The following is a 13,111-nucleotide window of genomic DNA, read 5'->3' on the forward strand; positions in this document are numbered from 1 at the left end:
GAAGAATCTTGTTTTGAAGGCTGTGAAACTAAAGAGACGGTATTGACAAAGCCAGTCCAGCTCCTATTACAACCTCTGCATGTTCCTTTCTTTTTGCTTTTTAGAATACACATGGGTTTTGCAACTTTCCATAATTTTTTTGTAGACAGTGTTGTGCTGATGTGTGTAATCAGTGCATTGGTGTGGAAGAGCCCCGAAGGAAGAAGTTACTGCATTTTAGTTCTTAAGTGCCCCCAAACTTCTATAGACACTGAATAGGAGCCTGGGCATGGGTAGATCTTTCCCGAGCATGCGTGTGTCTGGTTAATAGAGTTTGGGTTTGGATTTTCCTGGTGTATCTTATGCTGAACATGGTTAAAGAGCACAGTTTCAAGCCAGGTGGTGGTGGTGCACACCTTCAACCCCAGCACTTGGAAGGCAGTGGCAGACGCATCTCTATGAGTTCAAGGCCAGTCTAGTCAGTCTGTGGAGTGAGTTCCAAGACAGCCAGGGATGCACAAAGGGACCCTCTCTTTAAAAACAACAAAACAAAACAAAACAGAACACGATTTCACCCGAACATAGAGCGAGGGAATTCGAGTGACGTTCAGATGGAGGAGGCTTCCTGTGTGCTGTTGACATGCATGCAGACACGCAGCCTCGCCTGCATGCAGACACACAGAGCCGCTGTTGACATGCACGCAGACACGCAGAGCCGCTGTTGACATGCACGCAGACACGCAGAGCTGCTGTTGACATGCATGCAGACACGCAGAGCCTCAGAGGCCCTCACCTCGGAGCCTTTCAGATCATCCTGCAGCTTCCAAACCGCTCTCTCTTCTTTCTCTGCTAGGAAACCCTACCCACAGAATTCCTGAGCAGATCTTTGTTACTGTTATGAGTGAGAGCAAACTCTCGCAAACTAAACTTTACATTGGCAAGATTTATTCAGAGTCTTGAAGTCTCGGCCCTCTTCTGTCTGGGTCTTCACTCTGGGCAGCCCTCTTCGACCTTTTCTCCTGACTTCTCTGTTGATTTTCTGCTCTTTCTTGTCTTCACTTCAGCTTGAAGTCCAGGTTATTCGGACATTCTATTGACTTGAACTGAAATATTGGACAAAGTACACTTTAAGTGGTTTTTAACTACAAGCTAATGTGGGCATGTTGGAATAAATGCCCATATCAACATACTAAGCTTAGGACTATATTCAAGTAGAATTTTTTTTTTAAAAAAATGATATTGTGTTTTTCAGATGAGAAACTTTAAAGGATAAAATTCTCATTGTGATTCATGGTGTATTTAGATTATATTTTATTAGACATTCTTTACAAATTTAAAATATTGCATTTTTACATGCACAGAAGGAAATCGGTCTAGATCATTATATTTCAGCATTCATTAAAATCAACCACAAAATAGAGACACTTTTTCATGTTAAATTCACCAACATCCTCAGTATGTAAACCTAAAGTGCACTATGTTACAAAACATAGACAGAGTCAGCAGCACCAAGATACATTTACAAAATAAATACATCACTCGACAAAATAAATTATGGTAACAGTGATAATAATAATTGGATTAGCCTTGGCAAAAAAAAAAGAAAAAATATTCACATGACCAATGTGCAGTTTCCTGGGGAGACAGTTGGATCCCAATGCATTTACAGTATGTACAGGCAATAAATATGTCTAATACTTTCCATATGTTTACTATTACAAAATCCTGTAACGTGTCCTTGGAAGATCTGCGATGAAAATTTCAAGGCGTCCTGTGAAGACAAGGAAGGGGAGGAACAGAGGTTAGTCTCCCTCACAGACGGGACAACCTGCGGTAAAAATGGGAGCGAAATTCAGTGGGAAGAGAAGGTGGGACCTCAGGTCGTACCCTATGGGAGATACCCGCCTCAGGAACCTCAGCTATGGGTAGAGTCCTGGATCCAACTGAAAAGCCAGCGTGGCACAGACAGAAAGGAGGGCCTGAACATCTAACCGTAGTCAGCCAGAAAAGGAGAGCTGCCATTGTCTGCCAGTTGGCATGTGGGGAAAGCGGCTGGGTGAAGAGCCCGGAGATGGAGCTAGGCTGGAGCTCCGGACATCAACACTCCTCACTTCGAGTGAGGTGCACGTGGGATGTGGCCCCACACAGGAGGTGGAGTTAAACAGAACATGCTGTGTTGGTATGATATCCTGGGTCAATCTCAAGCTTGCAATCCTCCTGCCTCAGCCTCCCAAGTACTGGGATTACAGGTGTGCACTACTCCACTCTATGATGCGATCCCTGGGAATAACTCGAGGGGCCATTGCTCTGCCTGCGATGACTCAGAGCTGGTGCTGGGGTCCATGCATTTCCTAATTGGTGTGATGACTGCAGAGACAGCGTGCTGGGGGGGGGGGGGGCGCGGGGGCTTTGGAGCTGGCTCCCTGTGCAGCATTTCAGTGATGAACACACACTCATTTCTAAGGAAACGGTTTCAGGCTAGGAAGGAACTGACTGTGTCACTGGCAGGCGGATGTGTGTGGGTGTGAGAGTCAAAAGCTTTGGGCCGTGTTGGAGTGTCGCAAGGCGGCTTAGAGGAAGAAAAGCTGTCAACGGGTCGGGTGTCTTGAGGGGATAACTCGTCCCCGGTAGTGTTGGTTGTAATAGTTAAACAGCCCCTAACTGTAAAGAAAAGGAGTTTAAGATGGATATTTGAGCTGGATGGATGTTAGCAGTAAAGCAAAATAAATAAATAATACTTCAAAATGCACTCATCTGTGTATTGTGCTGACTAAAATGTATCCCACTAAATGGCATGGACTGAATTGAGTTAAAGAGTAACAAAAGTGGGAATCGATAGTATTTCAAACAACTACTTTTCCCAAACAGAAAGGAAAAGGAAACAATATTTCGAGGACTAAATTTTCGCCCTATCTAGGCCTTACTTGGATCTTTCTGAATTCTTCTTTATTAAAGGTACATATTTGGAAAAGCCAAGTAAAATACATTACATGGCCAGCATGAAAGTAGGCATGTGTGTGTTTTGTGTGTGTGTTTGTGTGTGTTCACGTGTTTGTGTGTGTGCATCTGTTTGTGTGTGTGCATGTGTGTTTGTGTGTGTGCGCGTGTGCTTGTGAATGTGCCTTGTGATAGCAGGTGCTTACAGCCATGTAATCTCATCTACCTCTCACTTAACTCCATGCGCTTGGAGCTTCTTCCCAGAAGACGAGTGTCTTAGACTGAGCCTTCATTCACTCAAGGTGGTGGATGCTGATGCTGGACCTAAGACCTAACCCTGAGTTACCCTGCTTTACAACCCGAGTGCCTTGAACTCCTGCATCTGTGTGTGAAGGGTAAGCCAGCTTCGAGATGTGATATCTCCTTACTTCTTACTGTGTTACTAGGGGATGTTATGCCAACTTGCTGGTACAGAAGGATGAGGAAAACTTAGGTCTAAGACTGAAACATGTCAGAAACCATTCCTTCCCAGAATTAGATGTAATTAAAAATCAAATAAATCCCGAAAAATAACTTAATTTGTTTATGTCAAAACAAGTCAGAAATGTAATGAAATACATTTCACTAAATATTGTGTGAATGGCTGAGAAGTTATGTGATAACCCGCCTGGCCATGTTGGTGGAGACTATCAAGGCCTTCTGCGTTCTTCCTTGAAGAGAAGGAAAGAAAATAAAAAACCATTAGGAAGTTTTCCAAGATGTTGACATGGGGAAGACGTGTAATTTCCCAGTCAACCATGAGGAGGCTCACTCTCTTCTGTGTTCAGAAGCACAGGTAAGAAATGGAATTGCTAGAACTCTGTTGGCGGGGAATGCTTCCTGTGCCAGCATTTGAGAGGTTAGGGCAGGAGGATGACTTTGAGCTCACAGTCAGTCTGGGCTATGAGGAAGAACCTGCCTCAGGATAAACAAACAAACAAACAAACCAGAAGGAAGAAGGAAAGGGGAAGGAGAGGAGGGGAGGGGAGAGGATGGAGGAGGAAGGAAGGAAGAAGGTAAAGGAAGGGAATACTGGAGGGAAGGAAAGTTGGGCTGGAGGGAGGTAATAGGGAAATTAAATTGTTTAGTGGAGTAATAAAGAATAGGGCTGGGAGCGTGGCCTATATTGGTTTTAAATTATGCAGCCACGGATCGAGATACAGAATCGGAGAAAGTTCTGGGTATGTTGGACCATGGCAGAGGGAGGCAGGGGGCCCTGCTGAACACAGGGGCTGGTACCTTGAGCTGGGTTCCAGCGAGGTTTTGGAGGTGTGAGGCAGAGGGTCCTCCAGCAGGCCGTTCCCAGATATGCTTGGCCAGGCCGACCGAGTCCTTCGCTTCTTCTTCTCCTGCTCCTTGCGCTTCCCGGGTTTGCTCTTCTTCTTCTTCCCCGGTGTTTTGAGCGGCTGTTCTTTGTACGTCTCCACCTTGTTGGTTTCCTGAGTTAGGTATCTGCCCTCGTCATCTGACCCGAACCGCACGGGGTGGTTTTTGGTGTTGGGAGCAGGCTTGGAGTTGGGGGACACCTCCGAGGTAGCTCTGATTTCGGCTGTGTGAATCTCCGCAATCAAGTGGTGGAGGAAGAAACGGCGGCGCAAGTCTTGGATGGACTTGCCCTTGTCGTGCAGTAGCTGATGCTCTGATACCGCGCGTTTTCTGTCAGGAGAGAAGGCAGGGTCAGCAGAGTCCGCAGGGCACTGCTAGCGGGTCCTTGCAGGGGTAAATTGGGGGAGTAACTGACTTCTGGATCAGTGAAGGGAGATAGAAAGTAGAGACCTAGGAGCCAGCCCCCAAGTCTCTCCATGGTGGGAACAGGAGTATGCTGTATAAATGGGGGTCATCTCTATAAAGTAAAAGGGGTCCTCAAATTCAGTTCCCATGCCTGCCGCAAATCATACGCAGACTAGACAGAGATGAGGCTCAGTCACAAAGCCCCTGCTCAGAGTGTGTGAGGTCCTGGGTTTAGTCTTCAGCACCAGAAATACATAATAAAAAGATAAAATAAAAAATTGTTCTGACATATTGCTGCAGAAAATCTAAATAGGAGATGGACCTTAATCACGAGCATCTGATCATGCTCCCCAGAATTCTGTTGGAGAAACAAACCCAGGTGGCCAGCTGCCTGCTTTTCTGGGATAGAGCCCATCCCAGGAGATGCAAATGAATTGCTCTAAGTGAGCATCCTCCAAGCTTACACACTCATACACACACACACACAAACACACACACACACGACCTTGATAGCACAAACAGCTGAACACAGCAAGTGTGAACGAAAGAGGCAAGAAGGCTGAGGGAGAATTGAAAACGAATGGTTGTCTAGGCAACCAGGGGGCCCAGATGCACAAGTTACACTCTTGTAACATGTATGATCAGTCATCAGGAACATGTGTGTGCAGGAGGAGGGAAAGGGGGAAAATGGATATAGGTAAGTTTTCCCCTCGAGGAGCAGCAGGAGGTCTATCTCTGGACTCCTCCGCCCCAATGAGACCCCTCTATTCCTTTGGTGCGTTACTGTTTTCTTTTTAAATCTCAGGGGCTCAGTATGATGGGGAATACTATAGTTCTAGTGCTTGGGGGACTGAGCCAGGGGGATTGCCTTGAGTTTGAGGCCATCTATATCTTAGGATGACACACAATGCTCTTGTCGCTTCAATTTACACAGTCTTATCTTTCTTTCTTTCCTTTCCTATTTATTTATTTATTTATTTATTTATTTAGGGTCTTACTATGTAGTCAAGCTGCCCTGGAAGACTCTATGAATCCTAGGTTGGCCTTAAATCCCTTTTCAGCCTCTTGAGTGCTGGGCTCACAGATGCGCACCATCACCTAACGTTTTAAATTAAGCTTTAGACCAAACCCTAGCCTCCACCTGTGGACCAGCTGTCTGGAAAGGCTTCTCTTCAGAAGTATCCGGGTGTACTTCGCAGGCCCACTCCATGAGCATCCTTCCTTTGCTCCCACAGGAGTGTTTGAGGCCTTCATGTCTTTTTAATAGAACTTCATCAACTCCCCAGAGAAGCAGGGGAATAGTAACCAGCTTCATTAGGCCCATTTTAAAGATGGGAGAGATGAGGTGTGGAGAGGAGATGTTCTTTTCATAAAGCAGGGCTCTGGTTCTTGAAAGTCAAGACTATCTTCTTAAGCCCCCCCAACACTTTCTCAAGCCCAAGTGATGCAGAAGCAAGCACCACAGAGAGGAAACAAGAAGTGTGGGGCACAGCATAGCAAGCCCATGACAGTGGGCTGACGGCATGGAAAAGGATGATCATTCTTGAAGACCAACTCCACCGAAAGTTATTTCCATCACCGAAATGAGAGGATTCTCAGAGCTCAGTTTCTTGTTGGGGGTAGGGTGGGATCAGAATGCCAGCTTCCTGATAGTATTTTGGTATGGGGACTGACTTTAAGCAATATAGGTTATTAAAAAAAAAAAAGACATGACTTCATGGAAAGGAATTTAACAGGAGCCTGGTTTAAATGAGGCATGAAGGAGGCTCTCTTCCTTTCTGAAGGTGCCACATGTGAACAGATTAAAATTCTCTTACTCTGGTAACAGTTAGTAATCTGGAAACTTTTAACAGGCTACAGATTTGAGGTTTGGGTACAATGTATTTATATCCTCTAATAACATTTCTAAAAGACAGGATGACTCTAGTGGTGGTTCTCAAACTCCTGCAGGTTGGTGAGTATCTTCTAACAAAATGTTACATTAAAAAGAAACATTTGCTGGTAATGAATCATTCTAGAGACTTTTATTTCTTTCCCAATTCCTGGCTGTTTTACTTTTAATGTCCAAGCTTATTGATTGCACAGTTCAATTCTATCTGAACTTGGAGCCAAGCCTTTCTGTTTGAATCAAGTCACCATTGCCCCTTCCTCTGTAACTGGCATGGGTGTCTGTCACCTTGGCCAGCCTGGCAGTCATGAGTCATGGCACCTTCACAGCTCAAGAGCTGTGCTTTCCCAGGATGGTTCTCAGGGGAAATGCAACAATAGTCCATTCTTGGGTTTTATAAAATTCATGTAGTAAGGTGTTTGGTATCTTTCCCATGAGGTGCAAGGTTTTTTTTTAATCTTCTTTTGAGAAGATATTGTTAGCATGGTAGAAAACACATTTAAAAGTTTTTCTGGTGTGCATTTTTTGCTGTATCCCTGGGAATGACTCTGAACTTCTGATCTTCCTGCCCTTTACCTCTCTAGTGCTGGGATTAGAAGGTACCACCATGCCTATTTTACATGATGCTGGGAACTGAACACGGGGATTCTTCCATATGAGGCAAGCACTCTATTATCTGAGCCACTCACCCAGCCTAGAGAACACACATTTTCTTAGATGCTAATCTTACGCAGTTATATATACTACTTATAATCTTAAATACAACTGCCATTGAAGTACTGTGGCTACACATATCTGTCTGAGAAACTGCTTTAGAGGAGTAGAAGGACAGGGAAAATAAGGTCCAGGAAATGATCCATTTCCAAAATAAGATAAAAGATGACGCAGATGACTGCCATGAACTAGCAGCATAGATGTTGGTGGTATGGAATAAATGGAGGGGTTTTCAATGCAGATGACTCTGAAACACCTCGGCTGCGAGTACAACATCGATCTTTGTCTGTTGCTCACCAAGTCTGTAAACATCTCATAGCATGGTGGCTCGCAAGGGTCTTATTAGAGACGTGAGAAAAGTGAGTACATTATACTTTATCTTCTTTGATGATTGTTTAAAAAAGATAAAAATTTGGGCAAAATGTTTAACAGAGAGAACTTGGGCTTTAGTCAAAATAGCAGTTCTGATAGAAAGAAAAAAAAAACCCTCTCAAGGGAGTTTCCAAGGAGGGTAATGGAGCGCCGAGGAGCTATCAAGGAATGGGAACAGCAGCCATGGAAAATTTTCTGCCTGCAGCAGCTTGAGGGTGCTGATGTGAGGATTGGAGGTGCACTAGGAGTCTGAGGACACAGAGTTAGGGTGTCAGAGCTGGTGTGACTCACAGTGCTCCCTTCCAACCCTCTGACTCAGTCAGACTAGACCCAATCTGGCCTAAGCAAGACAGCCTGGGGCTACCGTGCTATGCCAGACACGGAGGACCCTCTCGTCACTGTGTTCATTCTCATCACTGCATCCGTGCACCCCAGCTTAGTAGTTGCTAACTTGGTCACGAGCTAATAATCATTAATAGCCCTTTACAGCTTAAGAGGCACACTATGATAATAGTCTTCTATCTCTAAAAGGTACCGATTTCCAGATTTAAGAAATCAATACTTCTTAAACAGTGTCCCTGAAACTGAATATTAATATGGCTTGATGGTAAGTTAAGATTTCTTTCAAGGAGCTAGCCCGATCCTGGGAATAGCAGAGAAATGTTTTGTCCAGCACACAGAGGACACTGTTGCTTGGCAGCCATAATAATAATAATAATATTTTATAATAATGAGTTTTTTTAAAAAAATCTGTTTAACTGTGATGATTTAATAAAAAAATCATTTGCCAATGATTTCAACTCCCTTGACAAACCTCAGCTGTGATGTGATAAACTATATTAGCCATCAGGTATGTGAGCGTCTCGTAGTTTTTAATAACCGTAGCTAAGTGTGAGCATTTAACTACAATATTATATTTCACCTACCAACACAACCGGAGCAGAGTCCCTGGCTGACAATCGGGTAGTTTTGTAAGGTGCAACAAAGAAAGAGTTAAAAATAGCTCTCAGGACAGCCTTGTCTATTTTTACGCTGTCATTGGAGACTCAAGCATGGCTCATTTACTCTTTCTCTAAAGAGAAAATAGGTATTAAGCAACTTTAAAGAAAAAGTTGGCTCTGCTCCAAAACAGAAATTCTTAGCCAATAAATACAGTATGTAAGTGTGTCTTTAAAAATAAATCCAGTTCATCTATACTTATATTTGGATGTTAGGTAATTGAATTTCACACAAGTCTCAAAATGAGCAAAAAGTTTGAAGACAATTTTCAGAAACAGGCAGCAGAACACTCACTCTTGGGACACAATACTGCTCTATCTCCAGTACAATGTTCTACACAACTCGCCTTAGGAGATTCATAATAGATTTTCATTTTGGTGCCAAGATCCAGACATGTCTAAAGTAATTTCATTTAAAGATTTTCTGCCGAACTAATAAGAATAGACCCAAAGCAGGCACAGAACAGTTGCCTTTTTGTACACCCTCGGGAATTTACACGAAGCACCAGGAACCTCCTGTAAATACTAGGTAGATATTACTGTTTCTATTGTGAGGAGAGAAAATCCTCCTTAATGCCTTCTCCAGAACCAACCTCTGTTCAGTTTTTCAACTTTATGGTTTTCCCATCCCGAACACGGAGTCTGCTGCTGAGAGAGCAGCCCAAAGATGGTGTTATATATAAGTCGATGAACTGCTATGCCCAATATACTGCGAAGACAGCCAGACTCAAGCGCGCTGACAACTTCCCAAACACTGCAGCGATATTTTTGCTGGTGTAATTAGATGTATGCTTATCTCAAAGTAAAAAAAAAAAAAATCACTCTTCTTTAAAAAAAAAAATCAACTGAGAATGTCCAATCACAAGCTTTCAGTCCACAATGCAAATATTTCGACTCTGGATTAAAGAACCGCTAGCAATAATTCCAGGAAAAAGTAAGTTTCCACGCCTAAAGTCCATTTTGGAGGCAAGTACGCCAGCCTTCCTGAATGATATCGATACTAAAGTTGGCAGTTTGCCACTGAAAAGTTGCTACTACTAAATTATATAATATGATTCGTTATGTAACATAGTCCAGTTTTATATGCTTAAAATTATGTCATTCATAATAAAACTAGACACAAGGTTTTTGCTTTCCACACACAAACTGCCACCCACATTTAGATGTACCCATGCGCGCTCACACAAGCACACAAGCGGCTCTGGAATCCTTCGACTTTCTGCTGAGTTTCTGAACCTTGGGCTGGTAAAGGAACCCCTGCAGGCAGAGAGCTTGCGGGCAGAGATTCAGGGAGAGGCTCCCTCTTACGGAAAGATACATCAAGCTGTCTCTTGCCTGTTTAAGTGTCTCACCAGTTCTTCAGATGGCTCTCCTGGGCACAGCCCCTTGGTAGCAGGTACCCGGGGTGTCTAACTCAGGCTGGGAGCATCAGGGATGGCTCAGAGCCCTGGGCATCGGCATGGCTCCAGCCTGGCCACCTCTGGTACTGGCCTTCCCCTGCCCTACCCTGCGCCCCGGGAAGACTGGGTACTTACAGCCGGCGGCTGAGTCCCTCCACCGAGCGCCCGCAGGAGGGCACGGAATAGCTGAGCAGGAATACCAGGACGCTCCACTGCTGAACCAGCTTCCGCAGCATCGTGCCGCTCGCTGGCTCTGGGACCTGCAAGAGGGGAACCTGAGGGTCAGTCCGGCTCTCCATCTCTTCCTCGCACTGCCCCGCTCCCTCTTCTGGATGCCTGTGACTTCCCAACAGACACTCCAACGTCGAGAGCATCTCACAAGTTACAAGGAAAATGAAAACAAGAAAAAAGAAAGCGAAAAAAGTTTTTTGTAAGCCCCTGAACACTTACTTCTGTAGGAATCAGCGCCTCCAACTGTGCCTCTCCCAAACCACACAGGCAAAAAGGGACCCGAGAGGGGAAAAAGCAACCAGAGAGCTTCCTCTGAAAGAAGAGCGAAAACCCGAGCGTTTTACACAGGCGTCGGGGATGCGTGGCGCGTTGCCGTGGCTCCCATAGCAATGCCTAATTAGTCTTGGCGGCAGTAGTCTGGGGTTCCTGGGGCAGGGTAAACCCCTTCCTCAAACGCGAGTGTCCCGCGGGAGTCAACTGCCCTGCGACCCGGGCCTCTGGGTGCACAGCCACTTGCGGGAGAGCGCGTATATATACATAGCTGTCGGTCTACCTCCTCCGGTGGGCTGGTTGCTTCCGGAAAGTTGATTCCACAACGCCCTTGAACAAGTTGCAGGCGCGCGTGTCGTGGATGCGAGGGCCAGGTGGCCGTGAGGGCGGGTTCCGGCGGCGGGGCGGAGCGGCCCAGCTGGGGCGGTGCAGGTTGGAGAGGAGCTGCAAGCCCAGCCCGAAAAGGTTCACACGCTCTGGGGCCAACCTGCTGAGAAATGAGCTAGTCGCAAAGAGGTGGCGCCCGAGGAACGCGCGCCGGCGGAGCAAGGGCGAGCTGGCCGGCGGGGGCGGGGAACACAGGGGAGCCCGAGCCACCGAGCCCCACCCCAGCCCCAGCCCCGCGTGGGCCGATCTGAAGCTTTCCGCCTCGTGACCCGGCCTGCTGCCGCCTGAGTTGTAGGTCCAGGAGCCCAGGTCGCCAAGAGCAGGCAAAGAGGGAGAACCGGTGGCCTGAGAATCCCAGGAGTCCCAAGCTCGCCGGCAAGCTCTTACAAGCCTGCCTGGCCTGGCCTCTCCTGGGGAGGGGACCATCTGCCAGCATCCAAAAGAGCAAAGGCGATTTCTGGCCTCGCTGTTTGGGAAGGGTTGGGGACATCACATCTGGAGTGGGTTCAAGAAAGAGTGTATGGTCAAGGATGAAGACCCCCTTTGGGATCTTAGAGGACCGGGGGCGTGCACTGAGTCCTGACCCACCCTTCCTCTGATAACCTACTGTATGCCCAGCTATAGGTTCACCCTCTCCCAGCTGCTCCAGCTTCTCAATTCTGCTGGGCTTGGGAGAGAGCTGTGAGTGCCTGGGTCTTATCACATAGGAAAGTGTCCAGCGACGTGGGTGTGGATACCGGTTCCCCCAGGTCCTAGATCCTGCAAAATGAATGCGGGAGTCACTCAAAAGAACTTTGCCTTCTAGAAAGGCCTGCTGATAGGTTTCATTTGTGCCTCTTGGAGGCTCCTGTGATTCAGACATTTAAGATGATTGGGAGCCTGACCATTGTCAGGCCTGAGCTGTCCGTCCACCTCCCCCCCACGCTCTACAGACTTCTAGGAGGGGCGAGGCATGAACTCCTCACCCATCCCCTCCCCTGCGGTACTGCTGCAGGCCAGCAGTTAAGACTTTCAGCTGTCTTGGGTGGGGTCCCCTCTCATCAGAAGCCCTTGTCTCCCTCCCTAGGTTCCTTTATACTTCATACTTGTTAAAAAAAAATTGGCTTCCTCCCACCTTAAAAAGAAAACCGGGAATTTCCAGAACTTCCTTTAAGTGGTTAAGAATTTGTAACTGTTAGACCTGTTTGTATGGCATGAACAGACAACCTTTGAACTTGGAGCACTTCGTGGTAGACCCCCCTCCCCCAAAGATGTTGGAGCTCTAGTTCTGAGAGCTGAATGGGGGAGACCCGTGAGAGGAAAGGAAGGGGCTCACAAATGAGGTTCTTGAGACTCTTTAACATTAAAATGATAGTATTTGCTTCCACACCAAGAAAAAAAAAGTTCCAAAGGTACTTTGCCAAGTCTCAAATTACTCTGACTTAAAAAAAATCTATCCTCCCTCAATAAAAGGTTGAAACAAAATCTAGATTCAAAATACTAAGTGGCTTAGGTTGTACATACAGCCTGCATGCAGGCGCACACTGTGAGCTAGCGGCTGAGATCTGTACACTGCTTTGCTTGATGGTGATTTTTTTTCTAACTAGAGAAAACTGACCCTCTTCTCCCTCCCTCCTTTCCCTACTCTGTGCCCACTCATGTTTCTGATGCTAATGGAAAAACGTCATCCATTTTAAAAGAATTTCCTCCACTCCACACGAAGAAAGAAGCTATAGAGAAAATATAGACAAAGGACAAATAAGTAACCTTATCTTCCCCTAACACTAGCCTTTCCCTTGAGTTTCAACCTTCTTTAAGTTCTATCGGTCTCTTAGAAATATTTGTTTTGTAAAATCAGGTCTTTAATGAATTAAAAGCTTCCTCTGCGCGGTCTTTTCAGCTTTTAGAGAGCAGGCTGTCCCTCCAGTGGCCCTTGTTCATTTCTTGCTGAAGTTTTTGAACTGAATTTGAATTTCGTGAGTAAACTCCCCTCGGCATCTATCTGACACCGCAAAGGGTCTTTTCTGATATTATAGTCTAACTCCCAATCATGCTCAGGACGTGGGCAGTCAGGAAGCATGGTGGGAACCCAGCCTGCAGGCTCATGAACAGGTCATGTGTCTGTCCAGGTGAGAACGTTACTTCCTGTCACACAAACGCGGTGTGACAAACACGAGGCCCTGAAG

General features: G+C 46.1%; 1 protein-coding gene across 2 annotated transcripts; it reads right to left on the bottom strand.

The window, feature by feature from the left end:
* Window positions 1–1,279: 1,279 nt before the first annotated feature.
* Window positions 1,280–11,087, bottom strand: Pthlh (parathyroid hormone like hormone). Of its 2 annotated transcripts, none has more exons than XM_050164735.1 (4): window positions 10,843–11,087; window positions 10,194–10,318; window positions 4,195–4,611; window positions 1,280–1,750 (listed from the first exon to the last, which is right to left on the bottom strand). In XM_050164735.1, the coding sequence occupies exons 2-4, from the start codon at window positions 10,292–10,294 to the stop codon at window positions 1,741–1,743; spliced, it is 528 nt and encodes a 175-aa protein (XP_050020692.1). In that variant the 5' UTR covers window positions 10,295–10,318; window positions 10,843–11,087; the 3' UTR covers window positions 1,280–1,740. The 2 variants fall into 2 exon arrangements, with proteins under 2 accessions (XP_050020692.1, XP_050020691.1); XM_050164734.1 differs by having other exon boundaries at window positions 10,509–11,079.
* Between the last annotated feature and the right edge of the window lie 2,024 nt (window positions 11,088–13,111).

Source organism: Alexandromys fortis, unplaced genomic scaffold, assembly GCF_014885135.2.
Source record: "Alexandromys fortis isolate MF-2015 unplaced genomic scaffold, M_Fortis_MF-2015_v1.1 scaffold_153, whole genome shotgun sequence".
NCBI lineage: Eukaryota > Metazoa > Chordata > Mammalia > Rodentia > Cricetidae > Alexandromys > Alexandromys fortis.

Bases quoted from the DNA above. Each gene is read 5' to 3' on its own strand.
- Pthlh (XM_050164735.1), bottom strand. From the start codon at position 10,294: ATGCTGCGGAAGCTGGTTCAGCAGTGGAGCGTCCTGGTATTCCTGCTC. The intron at 4,612-10,193 runs GTAAGTACCCAG...CTCTCCTGACAG, and splicing joins GAGGGACTCAGCCGCCGGCT to AAAACGCGCGGTATCAGAGC.